The 18,570-nt window shown below is 33.9% G+C and overlaps 1 protein-coding gene across 10 annotated transcripts in view; it reads right to left on the reverse strand.

Annotated features, from left to right (window-relative positions):
- The window catches only part of enc (R3H domain containing protein encore), a 702,629-nt gene that overhangs the window by 128,313 nt on the left and 555,746 nt on the right, over positions 1-18,570 (reverse strand). For all 10 annotated transcript variants that reach the window (XM_090373011.1, XM_090373031.1, XM_090373022.1 and 7 more), the window contains one exon: positions 12,536-12,692. In XM_090373011.1, the coding sequence (XP_090229137.1) occupies positions 12,536-12,692 (157 nt within the window). The remainder of the gene's footprint in view (positions 1-12,535; positions 12,693-18,570) is intronic.

An 18,570-nucleotide genomic window follows, 5' to 3' on the forward strand; every position in this document is an offset into this window, starting at 1 on the left:
CATGATTCTAAATTAAAATGATCGAATATCGTATTATTTCGTTTTTGATTTAAAAATCTGACTTCTGAAACATTATGGAAATGTGAGAGGGTGGTTTCTTTGTATTAGAAACTAATCAAGTACCCCCAATATTATTGATTAAATGAGATAAATACACATTACCACAACAAGTTAACAGTTTCTTCTGATATAATATTTTGTAAAAATTTACTTTCTGTGATTAATGAGGGTTTAACTTTTGGAAGCCATAAAGATAGCTTATCTAATTGAAATTTATATATCTTATTTTCTGTAGTAATTAATATATTTTCATCTGAATTTCTATCTAATTCAAATCTGACTTCAACTCCTGTGAAAACGTTTTTGATCTGTGCAAAACACAAAAATTTATTGAGTGGTAACTAAAAACATACAGGCTTACTTTTTTTTTGTTAACTCTAATTGTTTACAGAATCCTTCATTGAAGTTTTCACTTTTTTTTTTATTTTTGAGGCTATTTGGGTAACTGTCAAGTCTTCAGATGGATTTGTAGTAGCATTAAATCTATTCAAATCTGAAGTATTTGAGGAATCATGATACCAAGACATATTAGTAGCACTAGATCTGGAATAATCACCTGAGAAATTCACTATATTTTCAACTAATGTTTTTATACTAACATATGAGATATTATGATAAGCTGCATCCTTGTTGTTGTTTGTTATTTGGTTTTTAGGAGCATTAGCAACTAAGGCCATATTGCTCCGGGATATGCGGTGGTCATTCCCTGACCTTTCCGCATTCTCCGTATTTGGTGGTGATGGGCTCGAACCCCGGTCTAATCAAGAAGCGTGTGCTATGCACTGCTGCTCCTTCCCACCTGGCTACGGAGGCGCCGCTGCATCCTTGAAAAGATATTAAAACCATTATTTTCCAATGTTACAATTTCATTCTCATTAACTGCAGTATTATCAGGGTTTAATATACATCCTTGTATGTGAAAGTATCCTCCATGAAGGAAAAATACTTAAAAATACATGAAGGAAAAATACCGAACTATTAGCGAAGCTAACTGTTAGCTGGTTTTGATAAAATTATAAGTCATTTTTATTTCTCATTACTTCCAGAACCGACCCTCCAATACCAAAGAAAAGAAAATATAACGAGTCATATGTATGCTTTGGTTTTACTTTTACTACTGAGTGTGATGGGACACAAAAACCACAATGTTTCTTGTGCAGTAAAATTTTGGGGAATGGATCTATGAAACCTTCCAAATTTAAAAGAACATCTCACTTCAGTACATCGCAAATACGTATCAGATAGTCCAGAGCAAATTTCGCATCAAGAAAGCTAGGTTTCAAAAATCAGGTACATTACAAAAATTTGGATTCACTTCTTCACAGAAACCATGTCTTGATGCATCTTATAGTTGCATATCGCATTTGTAAACAAAAAAAAAAACCACACACAATCGATGAAAGCTTAGTAAAACCCTGTGCTTTGGAAATGGTTGAACTCTTATGTGGTTTAAGTGAAAGAAAGAAACTTGAAGCATTATCTCTTTCAAATGATGTTATATCATCCAGGACCAAAGACATGCATTTTAAACCAGATAATGGAGAAATTAAGAGTGACAGCATACGCTTTCAGTATTCAACCTAATGAAACTACAGACATTTCTCAATGCAGTCAGCTTCTAGCTTTCATTCGTTACCAACATATGAATATCATCAGAGAATAGTTTTTATTTTACGAACCTCTCTAAGAAACTACGAAAGGTATTGACGTATTTAATATGTTTAAAATTTTTTTTTTGGAAAAGAACATTTTGACTGGAAATTAAAAGTTGGCAGTATTTGTACGGATGGAGCATCGGCAATGCTTGGAAATACTTCTGGATTTGCTGGTTTAGTAAAAAAAATTTTCCAAATTTAGAATCAGCTTTAAAAAAAGGATCAAACAGTGACATGATCTTGCCCGTTTCTGTGCAGACAGATATTATTGTACATATGGACAAGCGTCAAAGTTCTTTTGATAATTATTTTGTTCTGATGAATTAACAATGGCAACATGGATCGGTAATCCTTTTATTATTAACATTTATGATATTAAGGATGGGGAATCAATATGTTATTACCTTATTGATTTAAGATCAAAAGAATTGCTGAAACAAAATTTAATTCTACATGTTTAGAAGAATTTTGGTCTTCCTTGAAAGAAGCTTATCCTGCATTAGTAAGAAGAGCCATGAATCTTTTAATTCCATTTGTGACAACTCATATGTGCGAAGCAGAATTTTCAACACTCGTTTCATTAAAAACAAAGAAACAAAATAGGCTTCTTGTGAAGCTTGATATGCATGTTTCTTTATCGAAAATGATTCCCCAGTTCATCGTTTTAACAATGAACAAACAGCAACAATGCTCACATTAAACTTCTGGTTTTATTTTTTCCATTTTCTTTTTTATGTGTTTTATTTGTATACATTATTTATGCTTAAAAATAGTAGTAGTAGTGGCATGTGATGCAAGAAAGCAAGTGTATGAGCTTATGCAGCATCAGCCAAAAAAAATATATATATATCACACCATTCCCTCCAAATGCCTATCCAATTCTTCCTTAAATTTATTCAAACTATCAACTTCCACAATGTCTACTGGCTACAGACAAGTGGAAGGATCCCATCAGAATTCAGCATGCTCAACCCATTCAAGGCCTTATATGCCTCAATCAGATCACCGTGCAGGTGCCTAGTCTCCAGCCACTGCAATTTGCAGAACTTAAGCCTCTCTTGGTAAGAGGATCCCTTCATTCCCCTCACCAATCTTGTTGCCCTTCTCTGTACACGCTCAAGCAAATCGACATCCTTCCTAAAATGAGGCCTCCAGACCTGTACGCAGTACTCAAGGGTTGGCCTGACCATTATCCTGACCAGTAAATATTTAAGATTAATAAAATATTGTACAAATAAGTAAACAAAGATATTTTATAATGGGGGTACACAATTGATGTTAAATTTGACAAGGGGTACGTAGGTAGAAAAAAGTTAAGAACCACTGTTTTGTTTTATACCTAGTCTTGTAGTAAGGAGAGATAACGACACGGTTTTTATCAGCACTTAAGTAAACAGAGCAGCTACCTGAATGCATTTTATCAGTTGACAGTTCTACATGGTTAGTCTAACAGTGAAATCTATGAAATTAAAAATCTACGGCAGTTTTAATTCCAGTTAATTCAAGTAGCTTCAATTTTCAATATGTCACTCTTCTTTGCTGTTATAAATAGCCTTTTCTTTGCTTATTTCTATTAATTTATTTTAAAATTTTTGTTCTGCAATAAATAGTTTAAATTCTCCAAATTCATAAATTGTTAATTTAATATCCATGTCGTCAGTTAACTTCATATCTTTATCTAATAAAACACCACTATGCATTTTTAATTACTTGGAAATCTTTTTGTAAATCAATACCTTCTTTAGTAGATGCATAGAATGGGATAAATTATGTCTTCAGGTATTGCGGATTTACTGCATTTTTATCACACATAGGATCCCTATTGCATCATAAAATGCACTGGAAATAGATAATGTAGCATTTTGTTTTTGTTTTTTGTTATTTGGTTTTTAGGAGCATTAGCAACTAAGGCCATATTGCTCCGGGAATGGTGGTCATTCTCTGACCTTTCCGCATCCTCCGTATTTGGTGGGCACAGGCTCAAACCCCGGTCTAATCAAGAAGCGTGTGCCACGCACTGCTGCTCCTGCCCATGGAGGCGCCGCAGAATTTTGTGAACTAAATTTTATTTGCTTAACATAAGCTTTATTAACAGCATCATCACATCCTGAGGGTTAATATCTTTGCTACTTTAATTATTCTTTTATTCTTTGCATTAAAAACATCTGAAGTAGGTATAAAAGAAACTGAAGCATGTTCAACAAATGATTTTTTTGCTGCATCACTGGGACCCTCAGGAGGATACACATTTATGACTCCCCCCCCCCCCCCGCCCTATTTGCATCATAGATATCATTTTTAAGAGTTAATGCATTCTCCATTTTAGAGTTCAGAGACTTATCTAGTTTCTTTATCAATTTTCTTGTTGTCTAATGCTTTTATATTGTTCTCAAGGTTATTACTTTTATTTTGTAGTTCATCACTTAATATCTATAATTTTTTATTAACATTAGTATCTAGTCAATGTTCTTTTTTGTTGGTTGATTCAATATAAGTTTCAAGATTTGATTGCACATTGTCAATTTCTTTTGTAAGAGATTCTTTATTACTTTTTAAGTCATTATTTAAAATTTTTAATTTCTCACTGTCTTCTCTGATATGTGAATCAATACCTGACTTTATACTATCAATGTTATTATTTGTAATTGATTTGTAGCTCTTTTGCTCACTATTTTAATGTTTGATTATCTTCTTTAAGGTTAACAAAAGTGAGTTTTTCATTCTGCACTCTTTCTGTAATATGAGCAACATTCTCATCTACATATTTTTAATGGTTGAATCCATAACATGCTCAGGATTTTTTTGCATCATTCTTCAATTATTATCAATATTAAAATTACGATTTTCATCTAATTTAAAACTTATACCAGGAGGTCCTCTTTCACCTTTACTAGTTTTTGATCTAGATATAGTACCTAACTTACTTAAATAGCTCATTTATTATCTAAATTTATTTGATATTTCAATTTCTTCTCACCGGTACCCTTATCAATGAAAGAGAAGTCATACTGTTTTTTTTTTTTTTATCAGCTTCAGTGAATAATTTTAGGAACTTTTTACTACTCAGTTCAACAGCATGTTAATTTTTAATTTCATTTACAGGCAGTTCTCGCTTTACGAGTTTTTTCCCCAAGTATCAAGTATCAACAAAATCGAAAATATGAACATTAATTTCAAAAAATGAATGTTAAACATTCATAAATACTGCATTTCAAACCACGCGCATAGCTATACAATACAGTGCACACCACTTTAAAGGCTGCTGTAGCCTAGTGGTCAGGCGCGTGGGTGCATAAGTACATGTGCCTTGAATGACTGGGGTTCAAGCCCGTGACTGCTGAATACGGAGCTGTTTCTTGTATTCTGTGTATCTTGTAAACTCCTCTGAACGTTTGGTCGTCTCGGAGTATAAACAGAAAACTTACGATATTAATCAGTTCCAGAGACACCATCGTATTGTTAAAATATCGTAATGTGAACCCAATAACACGTTTTTGGTAATTCGTTTCAAGATCTCGGAAGTTGAAATTTTAGCTGTATAACTAAGCTATTTATATCTCTAATATGTCATTTTTAAGGTCACGAGTGTGACCTTAAGGCCATATAAAAGGTCATGAGCGTGGTTTGTAAATTGTATTAGTTATTAATTCAAATCATTAAAATGCACTACACTTTCAGCATCATCATATGTTCTGTTATGGGATCAATTTTAAATGGCTTTGCGATATTTTTCTAAAGCACATTTCTGGAAGTCACGACCATAAAACAAAAACAATTTGCACTTTCCGGTTTATTGGGCTTTTCTGTTACTGCAAGCAATTATAAACGGGTAGTAAACTCAATCTTCTTGCATTTGCGAAAATACAGATAGCTGGAATTGTGTGGTTTTTACGTTATTATGGTGTAATGTTTCCCCTTTATTGAAATCTTCAATCATATAAAAAACATAAAAAAATAAATTTTCAGAATCTTCTCTTCATTCTTTTTTTTTAAGCGTCACAAACTTGTTACTCCACGCGAATCCTGTTACTCCACATTGCAATTTGTAGGTGCCGTTAAAAAATTTCTATGCATGCAATCGTGAAATTTATAATTAAAAGAGAAGATTATCTTGGAAACAAACGCCTCTTGAAACAAACCAACAAACAAGTGCTAAACCAATAATGAGTGATCAACGAGTGTGCATTTAGTCGATGATGACGAAGAATAAACATTCTTTAACATTTGTAAGTCGTAAATGATTTCTTTATTATTATAATTTACTTGATTTTACAGGCTACATTTTCATTTTTCTTTAGAAAAATCAATCATTGTTTAAACATAAACTAATTAGCTAACTAATTTCATTGTTGAGAACGTAACAACTGTTTTTAACTTTATGTCTATGTGAAATAAATTCCCGCTTTAAGAGCACGTGCGTGCTAGGAACGAATTAACTCATAAAGTCGAGAACTATCTGTATTTCTCTTCTATTAGGAAAAGCAAAAAATGCAAAGTAATTACACTGAAGGTGAATATCTTTAGGTACCACATAATAGATCAATATTAAAGAAATAATAGAAGCATTTTTTTTTCTACCTGTAATGAATAAGTCAATTATTTTATCTTGTTTCTTTTCAGTAACAAAATTGTCAAAAATTATAAGATTTTGATTAGGTTTGATCAAGTGAATCAATATCAATCATATTAGCAATATCTGATTCAAAAGTAGCAATGATAGGATTTCCATTTTCTAATTTTTTCTGATGATATCATGTAGCTCTTCAAAGATCTCTTGTAAATACTGATATTTTGTTTCATAAGGTCTTTTAAATAAATATATACCTTATTATAACATTGAAAATCAAGCATGAAATTCATTAGTAAAATAAGGCTTTCCAGATTCACTAGGACCACAAATTAATAGACGAAAAGGTCACTTTTGTGCTAATACATATTTCTTTTCAATTATTTCATAATTTTTAATAAGTGCATTTCTCATTTAATAATTATTTTTTTTTTATAAACAAAAAATCTTCATGATATATTTAGACTGCTAAAGTCTATTGAACAGAAGCTGTTTGTTTGTTTGTTATTTGGTTTTTAGGAGCATTAGCAAATAAGGCCATATTGCTCTGGGGATATGTGGTGGTCATTCCCTGACCTTTCCACATCCTCCGTATTTGGTGGTCATGGGCTCGAACACCGGTCTAATCAAGAAGCATGTGCTACGCATTGCTACTCCTGCCCACCTGGCGATGGAGGAGCCTAATGAACAGAAGTGAAAGAATATTAAAGCTCATAATAAAAACATACTTCTAGAAAAAGAACTTCTATTACAGGATATTATGAAATTTGAGAAACCAATTACAGCAAACTTGAAGCTATACCTACAAGTATTACTTAGCTAAAGGTAGTTTAGATATAGCTAAGGATAGCTTAGCTACCTTAGAAGGTAAAAAATCTAAAGCGATGGAATACATTGAATTTTTCAAGCTCAATGCTGATAAAAGGATTAGACACAGGATATTTAGCTGGAAATAATAGCACTGAGTTAAGAAATCAAATTGTAGAAATTCTAGACATTTTCTTGAAAAATAACTAACTCGCTCAAGATGAACATAGACGACTGGGTGACCAGATAAATGAGCACATGAAAAAAGATCACAAGAAGAATTCCGCATACAAAAAACCCCACTGTCATAAATGCTCACACAGAAGACTGCTCACATTATTTTTAGTTTACATAAAACAAATTATTTCATATTTCAAAACTTGCAAAATGTTAAATTTATATATTTTATTTCTACTTCTATACAATGTATTCTAATATTACTTTTGATATAAAACTTTGATTTTAATATAAAATAGAATATTTAGATGTAAATGTTTGTAAGGGAAATTACAGGAAATAAAATGCTCTGGTTTTATTGCAACAAAAGCCTTTTATTTTATTTATAAAAATAAATTATTTTTTTTCTGCCTTACAAAGTGAACAGTCAACGCTTTTTGGTATTTTTTTCAACAAACAACTATTTCAAACATATTTCAGTGACATTTATTTGTCAAAGATTTGAATAGACTTTTCATTACTGTAAGTTAGCCAATCTCCGCAAGTATTTCAGTTTGTCTTCTACCTGCTGATATTTCTGCACAAAAGTGGAACCAAGTCATGCAATGCATCATATCTTCTATTTTACACCTCTAGATGGACCTGCCTGTGCATTAGCCAGTGTCAATCTGTGGCAAGCCAGGTCCCTATTCAGTCCATCAAACAAAAATCGCACGCTGGGATGACTGCAGTGGAATAGGGAATTAAGTGCATTGTGAAATTCCTCACAGCAGTTTGTAGTTTTAGGCGACCATTCAAGAGCGTGTGGTTTTTGTTTGATGGACTGAACTGCTGCTTTTATCAGTTTATGTGATCCCTCTCATCATGATTCAAATTTTTGCATGTGCACCTACTTTCTACCACACAGCCACAGTTATGCAAATCATCATAGGTTTTTTCATCTGATTTTGTGGTTGTAACCTTTAGAAATAGAGTTGATCCTTAAGTTTTGCCCACCAGTGTATTTGCTTTCCCATATCTAGTGCAACATTGATTAATTCCACCTCTAATTTCTTTTTCTAACATTAATTATGTATCGATATCAGTTAACATTTATCACTTTTAACAATGCATTCCAGGATAAACTAGGAGCTGTATAATACCAACAGGATCTAATTTATATGCATCTAGTTTGATTGTTGGATAAAATCAAAGACAAACATCTCTGAAAATTTCAAATATATCAGCTAATAAATACACATCAGTTTTTAGATACAAATCAGAATATACACCCATGTTTCTTACGTTAAATTCTTTTGAAACATTTTGTGTGTGTGAATGTAAACTTCTTCAGATTTATCACTTTCGTTTAACATATTTTGTTATAAAATTTAGCTTTTTCAGGTAATTTAGTTTCTTCACATTTTTCTAACCAATTCATATAATCATAGGCACATACACCTTTTCTTATCACTAAAACTAACTTATCTTCTAAAAAGTACTTCTCATGTTTTTGAACTGATCTTTTTTAAGATTAATAGCAATCCTATCTAGTTCCAATAAATCTGAATTAATCTATAAATCACAAATAACATTGTGGTAGTCATTGGTTAGAATTTTCTTCATCATCTATGAAATATTCACCATCTTTGAGTTTAATTTCCTTATCAAAACGTATATTTTTCTCCATTTTTTGCAATAACTTTAATATTGTTATTATTAAATTCTAATTCTTTAATAAAGTGTGAATCTTAACCACTTAAGTTATGTTTAATTACGGAAATAAATTCTGTATTTTTATACTTCAAATTGCAATAATCATGAACTGCAACTGCACCTGTAAACTTTCCTGTTAAGTGATTATGATCTCTAACTCTCTGCTTGTAACTTTTGTTGTTTTTCATTTTTAAATTCACTAGGAATTTCATATCCACAAATATGACATATTGTTACATTATCTATTTAAAAATTTTGACATATTTTTATCCAACAATAATGATCTTTAATAGAATTGTCAGTTTCAACATGTTGATCTAAATTTATTTTCCATTATCAGTAAAGGGCAAATAGAACTTTTTTGGTAATGATAAACATTAATAGAAATACTGTTTTGCTTTTCGAACTTAGAAATATCATCTAGGAGAACAGGAAAAGTAATATTTTTAAAATTTAATTTTTTTCATAATTTTTATATTTTGAAATTCTTTGAGGATTTTTTCTGTTGGATGTAAAGCAGCTAATACACTCCATTTGAAACCTTGATTATCTCGATTTTTCAATAAAAATAACACATTAACAATAGCTTTTTTACTTTGAAAAGTTTGACGTAAATCAATATAAGATCTTCCTCCTAAAGGATTATATATATATATTAACATTAAACTATAAATATTCAACACTGAATATAACCCAACCAGGATCATGAAATGTTATTTGCATCATTTTCTCTTGCATTGCACTCAAAAGTAAATTACAGGAAGTTCCCAACTTTTACTAGTTTATTCGTTTCTAGTGCACTTCCATAAAGCGGGATTTTTTTTCCCCCCCAATAGACGTAATGTTAAAATCAGGGGTTATGTTCTCAAAGATGAAATTAGTTAGCTAATTAGTGCTTAAACAATGATTGATTTATCCAAAGAAATAAAAACATAGCTTTTAAAATCAAGCAAATTATAATAATAAACAAATTATTTATGAACTGATTTTCACATTTCTAAATAATTTATGACAAATTATTTACAAATGTGAAAGAATATTTATTATTCATCAGCATCAACTAAATGCACACCCACTGATCACTCATTGTTGGCTCGGCACTTGCTGTTGGTTTGTTGGAAACAATATCAAGAAGCTTTGGAAACATATGCCTCTTGACATTGTTTCCATGTTGCATTTGTTCTTGATGCATTTCTGAAGGATATAGTAATACCCTTCAGAAATGCATCAAGAGGCATTTGTTTCCAAATGTTTCCAAACGCCTTTTGAATTTCTGAAGAAGATAGTCTTCTCTTTTCTTTATAAATTTCACGATAGCATGCATAAGCATTTTTTAAATCTGTAGAAACTTTCCTAGTATGCTCAAAATTTGAATCTTGTGACTCAAAATTTTCAATTGGTTTTTCGATGTGATGAAAAGCTTTGTCTAGCTCCTTGAGAGTGAGGGAACGAACAAGAGTCTCAGCTGTTAAATCCTCTTCTTCCTCACATTTTTTCTATTTCAAAGATGGCTTCATTTGCAAGCTCTTCATTGTGTGCTTGAAACAGATCAGTGACATCAGTTGAAGAAACGCCAAGCTGCAATTGGTTAACAATCTGCTTCTGTTTCATTTTGTACGATCTTTGCTGGTTCTTAAAATCCTTCAAATGTATCAATAATTTGAAGACACGTTTATTCCAAACACCCTTCAAGTTCTTCATGTTGAGGATTTTTCCAACATTCCTCCACATTCAACATAATTACACAAAATAATTAACAGCAGGAAACACTCAAAATTAAATTGCACCAAAATTTGTTAAGTGCGCATTGCCCCTATCCTATTTTAGATTTTTGGTCCTTGATATGCATGTGGCAAGGAAACATTAATCTCTACTTTAAATTCTATCATTCATTCCACGCTTTACTATCTTGTGATCAAGACCTACGTCAAAAAGCCTTGTCCACTTCGGTAAAGTAAAAAAATATATTTAAATTATTTTAGATCATTTTCACAATCATTTTCTCGTTTGTTTTATTAATGGACAAAATGTCTTCTTTCGCTTCTAGACTTTTGATTCCGAGTGCGTTGGATCATTAATGTTTCTTTGGATGTGGAGAATTTGTTTAAGTTAGTTTTAAATTCATTTGAGTGTGTTAGCATTGAAGCATTCTACAGTCAATACAGAGGTAATACTTCTCGTTCTATTGTTAATTAATGTCTTTTTATAATGCAAACATTTACAGGTGAGAGTAGCAAAAACCTCTGTTCCAATATAGTAATATCCTTAAAAAATCCTTCATACAATGAGAATGTGCAGTCATAATTATATAATCCAGGAAATCTACATATTTTCAGGAATATTTAATTGTAACAATCTTTTTTGATCAAGTTATGCTGACCAGTAATGTTGAAAAAACCTCGACATTCAACATAATTACACAAAATAACTTTAAATTCCATCATTCATTCCGCACTTTACTATCCTGTGATCAAGACCTATGTCAAAAAACCTTGTCCACTTCAGGAAGTGGACAAGGAAGTAAAAAAACTATTTTAAATTAATTTAGAGCATTTTCACAATCATTTTAGTAATGGACAAAATGTCTTCTTTCACTCATAGATATTTATTGGTGGTTTCAATGTATTTTGGGGTCGTGTTGGAATTCCTAGACTTTTGATTCCAAGTATGTTGGATCATTAATGTGTCTTCAGATGTGGAGAATTCATTTAACTTAGTGTTTATATTCATTTGAATTTTGGAGAGTGTTAGCATCAAAGTGTTCTACAGTAAATATAGAGGTAATTGCTCTCATTCTTTTGTTAATTAATATCTTTTTTATAATGCAAAGATTTACTGGTGAAAGTAGCAAAAATTTCTGTTCCAATATAGTAATATCCTTAAAAAATCCTTCATACAATGAGAATGTGCAGTCATAATTATATAATCCAGGAAATCTACTACACATTTTCAGGAATTGCAACAATCTTTTTTGATCAAGTCAACAAAGTTTATAGTGATAAATTAGTGCATCAACCAAATACATGATCTGGAGAGTGAATTTTCAGAAGTTTTCTGCAACAACCAATTTCTCATAATTCTTGGCTCAGGTAATTGAAGCATGTTCTCTGCGGTGCCAGTATCCTTTTGTCTATGCCCCGTGCACTCTGTACTTCACAATCATGACATTTAGAGTATTCATAACCTTGCCACATCCTGTGAATTGAACTGGGTCTTAACTCTTCAGAACGTGCAAAACATGTAAGCTATAAGATGTGACAACATCAAGGTAAGAGATGATAGCTACAGAAAACAAGTTGAATTTCTAATTAACAAACTGTCAGTGTGTGTGTGTGTGTGTGTGTGTGTGTGTGTGTGTGTGTGTGTGTGTGTGTGTGTGTGTGTGTTAATGTATAACTAATACAATCATTCTCCCCCCCTCCAGTGAAAAGAAAGATTTTAAATTGAATAAACTGAAGCAATGACATAATGAATACATTTCATGTTTTATTAGATGGTTCATTAAGTTTTATTAGTAGTTTTGGCTTTTATATGAAATATAATAAAAGTGCTAAACATCAATAATATTACTTACCAGACGGATGGTTAATTATCACACTACCAGGTGGAATTGCATCTATCACAGGTACAGGTAGTACTGCTGCCTGAGTACCAGAAGCAGGAGATAATTCTAAAGTTAAATTTGTATCTCTAGAGCCAGTCAGCCAGTTTGGTGATATCTGACTAGAAATCTGAAGTGAGAAATAAAATAAATTATAAATATTTTCCTAACAGGCAAGAAAGTCCATTCAAACAGTCTGAATATCTGTGAAGAGATAACCAATCAAATACAAATATATAAAATGTTTTCTCCTTTTTCCTAAATTTATTTTTTAAATTTGGCTGTACTGTTTCACTGATTTCGAATTTCTTAATGCTATAAAAAATTTCAAAATTGAATTTCCTTCTATTTATCAGCACTTCTTTATGTGTTCAGCTAGGTTACTCTTTCTCTCTTAGACTGTCACAGAACAATGTTGCATTGGCTTCTTCACACTGTTACCCGCTCAAAAAAATTCAAAGGTGAAAATTTAATAAAATTGCCTAAAGGAACTGTATCTAAACAATGCACAAGTAAAGGGAATAATCAGTTTTGAATTTCTTAAAACATTCTCTCTTTTCAACAGAAATTTGTTTAAATGCCGCTTGAGTTCTGACATACAGAATGAGTTAAACTTTAGGATTCATCATCAGGAAAACTAATCTCTGCTATAATTTATATTGTGTTGTGTGTGTCTAGTAGTAATAGAGGCATGTGATACAAGAAAGTAAGCATATGAGCTTACGTAGCATTAGCAAAAAAAAAAAAAAAAAAAATTCAAGCAACCATTCTCTCTAAAATTTGTCCAGTTCCTCTTTGAATTTCTTTAAGCTATCAACGTCCGGAATGACAGATGGAAGTTTGTTCCAGCAATTAGCCACCAGCTGACTAAAAACAAATTTCTGCACATCTATCCACTGAATCCCATGAGCAAGCGGAACAATCCCATCAGAATTCAGCTTGCTCAAAACATTCAAGGCCTTATACACCTCAATCAGATCACCTCACAGGTGATCTGATTGAGGTGTATAAGGCCTAGTCTCCAGTAGCTGCAATTTGCTAAATTTAAGCCTCTCTTAGTAGGAGGACCCCTTCATTCCCATCACCAAACTTACTGCTCTTCTCTGTACACACTCACGCAACTCTACATCCTTCCTAAACCTTTCCGCATCCTCCATATTTGGTGGTCACGGGATCGAACCCCAGTCTAATAAAGAAGCGTGTGCTACGCACTGCTGCTCCTGCCCACCTGGCATATCAGAGATGTGGCGTCACACAGATATAAACAGTGCAGAATTGCAATTTGGGGAGTACAATTTATACAGAAAGGATAGACAAGACAGGAAGGGAAGAGGGGTTATGCTGTTAGTTAAGAAACACATAAAATCTAAGGAAGTGCATCCAACTGATGTTGGTGGACAATGCAGTGTCAAGTCTGTTTGGTGTGAAATAAGCACTGGGAAAGGAAAAATGAGTAGGTGTGTGTTATATGATAAATTGTAAAGGGTACCAGCTTGTAAACATTAACCCATTTTTTTTAGTCGCCAGAACAGTGTTTTTCATAAGTTCGAGTTTCATAAATTACTGACATGTATGAATATTTATATCTTTCCATAACATCTGGAAAACATCTATAAACATCTGCTAGAAATGTCTTTATAATTAGTTTATAATGCACACTAATTTCATAAAATAAAACAAAAACCAGTGCAATTATGCATATTTGTTTCTCACACCTTTCCAGAGAAAAATCGCGTAATAAAAATTGAAACTGAAAATTGAAGCATAAAAATTGAAACTGAAAATTGCAACAAGGAACTAACTTGCAAAATGTATTGCATTTTTACAAATTTTCAGTATCAGTTCATCCACTACAACTTTATCTGCATTTTTTTTGCATTCTCTCAGTATTCTGTCTCTAAAACAAAAACTCAGTAAATAGTTGTTAGGTACATCTAAGTTTAGGAAATGGTGTGATATGTGTAATATATCTTATTTTAGTAGCTTACAATGTCCATTTTTGCTTTCATACATTGAAATATATGTAATGGGAGAAGATCTAACAAATTCATAAATTTCATAAGCAAGGATAAGTATGCAGCTTATAATTTCACCAATTACTATTCTTTATTGCTTTTTTTTTTTTTTTAAACTTCAAGCTATGTTTGCAGCATGTGAGGCTAATCATTGGCTAATACATTTACAAGCATCTTTCAATTTTCAACCTTACTGAAAGTTTTAATTTTTTAAATCTTTTAAACTCATGCAAATCTTTGTCTTTTGGAAGTTCCTTCTAAAATATATAAAATATAAATTCAATGTAAAGACTTCTATAGTTCAATGTAACTATAAATGTAACTAATGAATACCTTGACTATTTACCCCTAAACAAAGGAATGTTAGAGTTGATATCTGTGTTCACCTTAAAAACTTGAGGTTGTCACAGACATTCTCTCAGATATACCAGACAAGCTGTACTTGCTACCTGGGAGTCTAAAACGCTGATGGAACTGATATTCGGGTGACACTCAAGTCGAGTGGACCCAATTTCGGCAAAGTCCGGACGGTCTGTGACAGCCAAATCCTCTGCTTGCACCTTCACGATGGTGGGACTGTTAGTAATCCTGGGTATACCCTCCATGCACAAGTACACGGTGGGTGACCACCCACGTGTGAACCAATGTAAGCAGGGGTCAAGGTGTGGCACCCACACCACATGGAGGAACGCCGCCCCTCTATGTTACCAGGCAGTACTAGGTGGTAGATGACTCTCATCAACTGGTGAAATACCACCACTTTGCTTATTGGAGGCATGAAGTGGTGGAACCCATGTTTAGTCTCTAGAGCTAAGTTCCATTCAACCCTTCCCTATCTCTTCCACATGCAGTATGATTGATGACTTTTGAGGTTATGATGAACGTCGTGGTGAGATCCAATATTCCTTATATTTCGAGGGTACAGCTCTAAGACGGTGTTCGCAGGCTGGCATCTAGTTAGTACATGGGACTGAACCTATTGGTAACTCTCTAGGTAGTTTCCGGATCAGCTAGTGTATAATCTTGCTACCTCTACTCTGCCAGATAGTGACTGGAGGGAGTCCGAGTAGTGTGTATGCGGGGAGCATTGTCGAGGCCACGTTATGTCAAGGATCTGGGTATATTCTTACCACATGTACGCCATATCCAAAAATTTCATTACTTCATACAGCATGTCCCACCTTATTTTTCTTACTATTGAATACACCATGAATTGTCAAACTAATGGAGCAAGGTTATCTGCGAAAAGATCTAAACCTCCCAAGGACTTCCTAATTCATTTCACAAATATACGTGGTCTCAATTCTAATCTCAACGATGTCCATTTCCACTTGCAGTCTGCCAAACCCCATGTACTTTTTCTGACAAAATCTCAGTTATCGGTTGATTCATCTACTGCTCATCTCAGATGCCCAAATTATTCTCTGTATGATTCCTTTCGCCTCAAAGGTGGTACTTGTGCATATGTCCATTCTGATATTCCCTGTTAGAGACTTGGCAATCTGGAATCTCCTCTCTTTGATCTTCTCTGGCTTAAAATCTCTCTACCTCATTGTGTCAAATTCATCTGTTGTCTCTACCGTTCTCCCAACTCCACTAATCACTTGGAGCTCTTTGACTTCCTCTCTTTGCAACTTGACTTTCTCCAGTCCAACTTTCCTAATAGTGAAGTAATTTTCCTTGGTGATTTTAATGTTCACAACTCCAGCTGGCTTCCGTTTTCTAGTCACACCGACCCAGCAAGTCGAGATGCTGAGGCTTTTGCAATTACTAATGACCTAGCAAAGATTTTTCATTTACCTACAAGAATACCGGACAATCCTAATCATACAGCCAATACGCTTGATCTTTTTCTCACAAACAACCCTTCTAAGTACAAGGTCGAAGTGAGAGGTCCTTTAGGCACTTCAGATCACAACTTGGTGATTGTCTCTTCTCCAATGGAACCTTTATCTCATGGCTATTCCCAACCATGTGTTGTTTGGCATTACAAGAATACAAAATGGGATGACCTGCAAAACTTCTTTTCTTCTTTTCGTTGGTTGGATTACTGTTTCAAAACTTCTGATCTGCTCAGATCGTGTCAGTGAAATTATTCTTGCAGGAATGGAATCCCTTATCCCACACTCCACTTTAAAATGCCATCCTTTATCTAAACCTTGGTTTTCCAATAAATGTGCTAAGGCTGTCCAAGAGAAGAATGCTGCATATCTTAATTGGCTTGTTTCTAATTCTTCAGTTTCATTTTCTGCCTACACCAAAGATCGCAACAGTTGTAAAGCAGTTAATAATCAGTCCAAACTAGAGTTTGAACAGGCTAAGAGTAGAAAACTTGTTTCTTGCCCTAATGGTAGCCGAGCATTCTGGTCTCTTGCCAAAGCTATTGGCCGCAACTTTTGCCCATCTTTGCTCCCACCTCTGTCCAAACCAGATGGTTCTGTTGCCGCTTCAGCCAAGGATAAAGCTGACCTGCTAGCATCCCATTTTTCTTCCAGCTCATGTATTAATGATCTTGGTACAACACCTCCCACCATTCCCAACACGCACCATTCAATGCCTCCTGTGGTCTTCCGTCAAAAGAATATCAGAAGGATTTTGATGAATCTTGATGCTAAGAAAGTTCCAGGTCCTGATGGTATTTCTCCACTTGTTCTCAAAACCTGTGCTCCTAAACTTACTCCTATTCTTTGCCGCCTTTTTTCACTTTCTTATTCCAAAGGTGTTTTTCCTTCTGCTTGGAAATTTGCTCATATCCAGCCAGTTCCTAAAAAGGGTGACAAATCCCTCCCATCCAATTATTGTCCCATTGCAATTACTTCTACTCTTTCTAAAGTAATGGAGAAATCAATTAACCACCAACTCTTAAACTACCTAGAAACCTTCCGTCTGATCAACGATCACCAGTATGGATTCCGTCAATGTCAATCCACTGGAGATATTCTGGCTTATGTTACTCATTTATGGACTAATTCAATGGAAAGGTTCGGTGAAACACAAGTAGTTGCTCTTGACATCTCAAAGGCTTTTGATCGTGTTTGGCATAAAGGTCTTCTAAACATGCTTCCATCTTATGGTTTGCCAACTGTTTTTAGTAATTGGTTATCCAGTTTTCTCTCTGATCGCTCACTGAGGGTGATGGTAGATGGCTCTCTGTCTTCTAACTTCTCCACTAATGCGGTGTCCCCCAAGGTTCAGTTCTTTCCCCCACTCTTTTCCTCTTGTATATCAATGACCTTCTTCCATTGACTGGAAATCCTATCCATAGTTTTGCCGATGATAGCACATTGCATACAACTTTCCATTTTGAGAAACCTTGCCCTGCTCAATCAGCTTCAACTTCTCGAAAATCTGCTACAAATTCCTTAAATGCCGATCTTCAGGTAATTCTCCAGTGGGGCAAAGACAACTTAGTTGATTTCAACCCTTCTAAAACTCAGTCTTGTCTTATATCTCGCAAAAAGGATTCTCCTGCTCCTATGCTTATCTTTAGTGACACTCCGATTTCTAGGCAAAATGATATATCTCTTTTGGGGATTACCCTGACTTCTAATCTCTCTCTCTTGGCACAAGCACATTACAAATATTGCTTCCTCTGCATCTAAAAAACTTGGTTTTCTCTTTCGCTCTCGGCGTTACTTTTCTTCCAAACAGCTGCTCACTCTGTATAAATTGCAAATCCGCCCTGCCATGGAATATTGTTCCCACATCTGGGGTGGTGCCCCCAAAACCTCTCTCAGGCTTCTTGATTCCATTCAGAAGAGGGCAGTTAGGTTAATTAATGATTCATCTCTAAAAGAGTCTCTCCACTCGCTTTCTCATAGATGCACTGTTTCTGCTGCATGCCTCTTCTACAGATACTTCCATGGGCACTGTTCTTCTGAACTGGCTTCTATAATTCCTGCTCTCTCTTTCAAAACAGTCCGAACACGTGCCGCACACCAGCCAACATCCATTTACTGTACAACTTCAAACCCACAGAACCAACTTTTCATC

Source organism: Mastigoproctus giganteus, chromosome 1 (genome assembly GCF_048544385.1).
Source record: "Mastigoproctus giganteus isolate SK-2022 chromosome 1, ASM4854438v1, whole genome shotgun sequence".
Taxonomy (NCBI): domain Eukaryota; kingdom Metazoa; phylum Arthropoda; class Arachnida; order Uropygi; family Thelyphonidae; genus Mastigoproctus; species Mastigoproctus giganteus.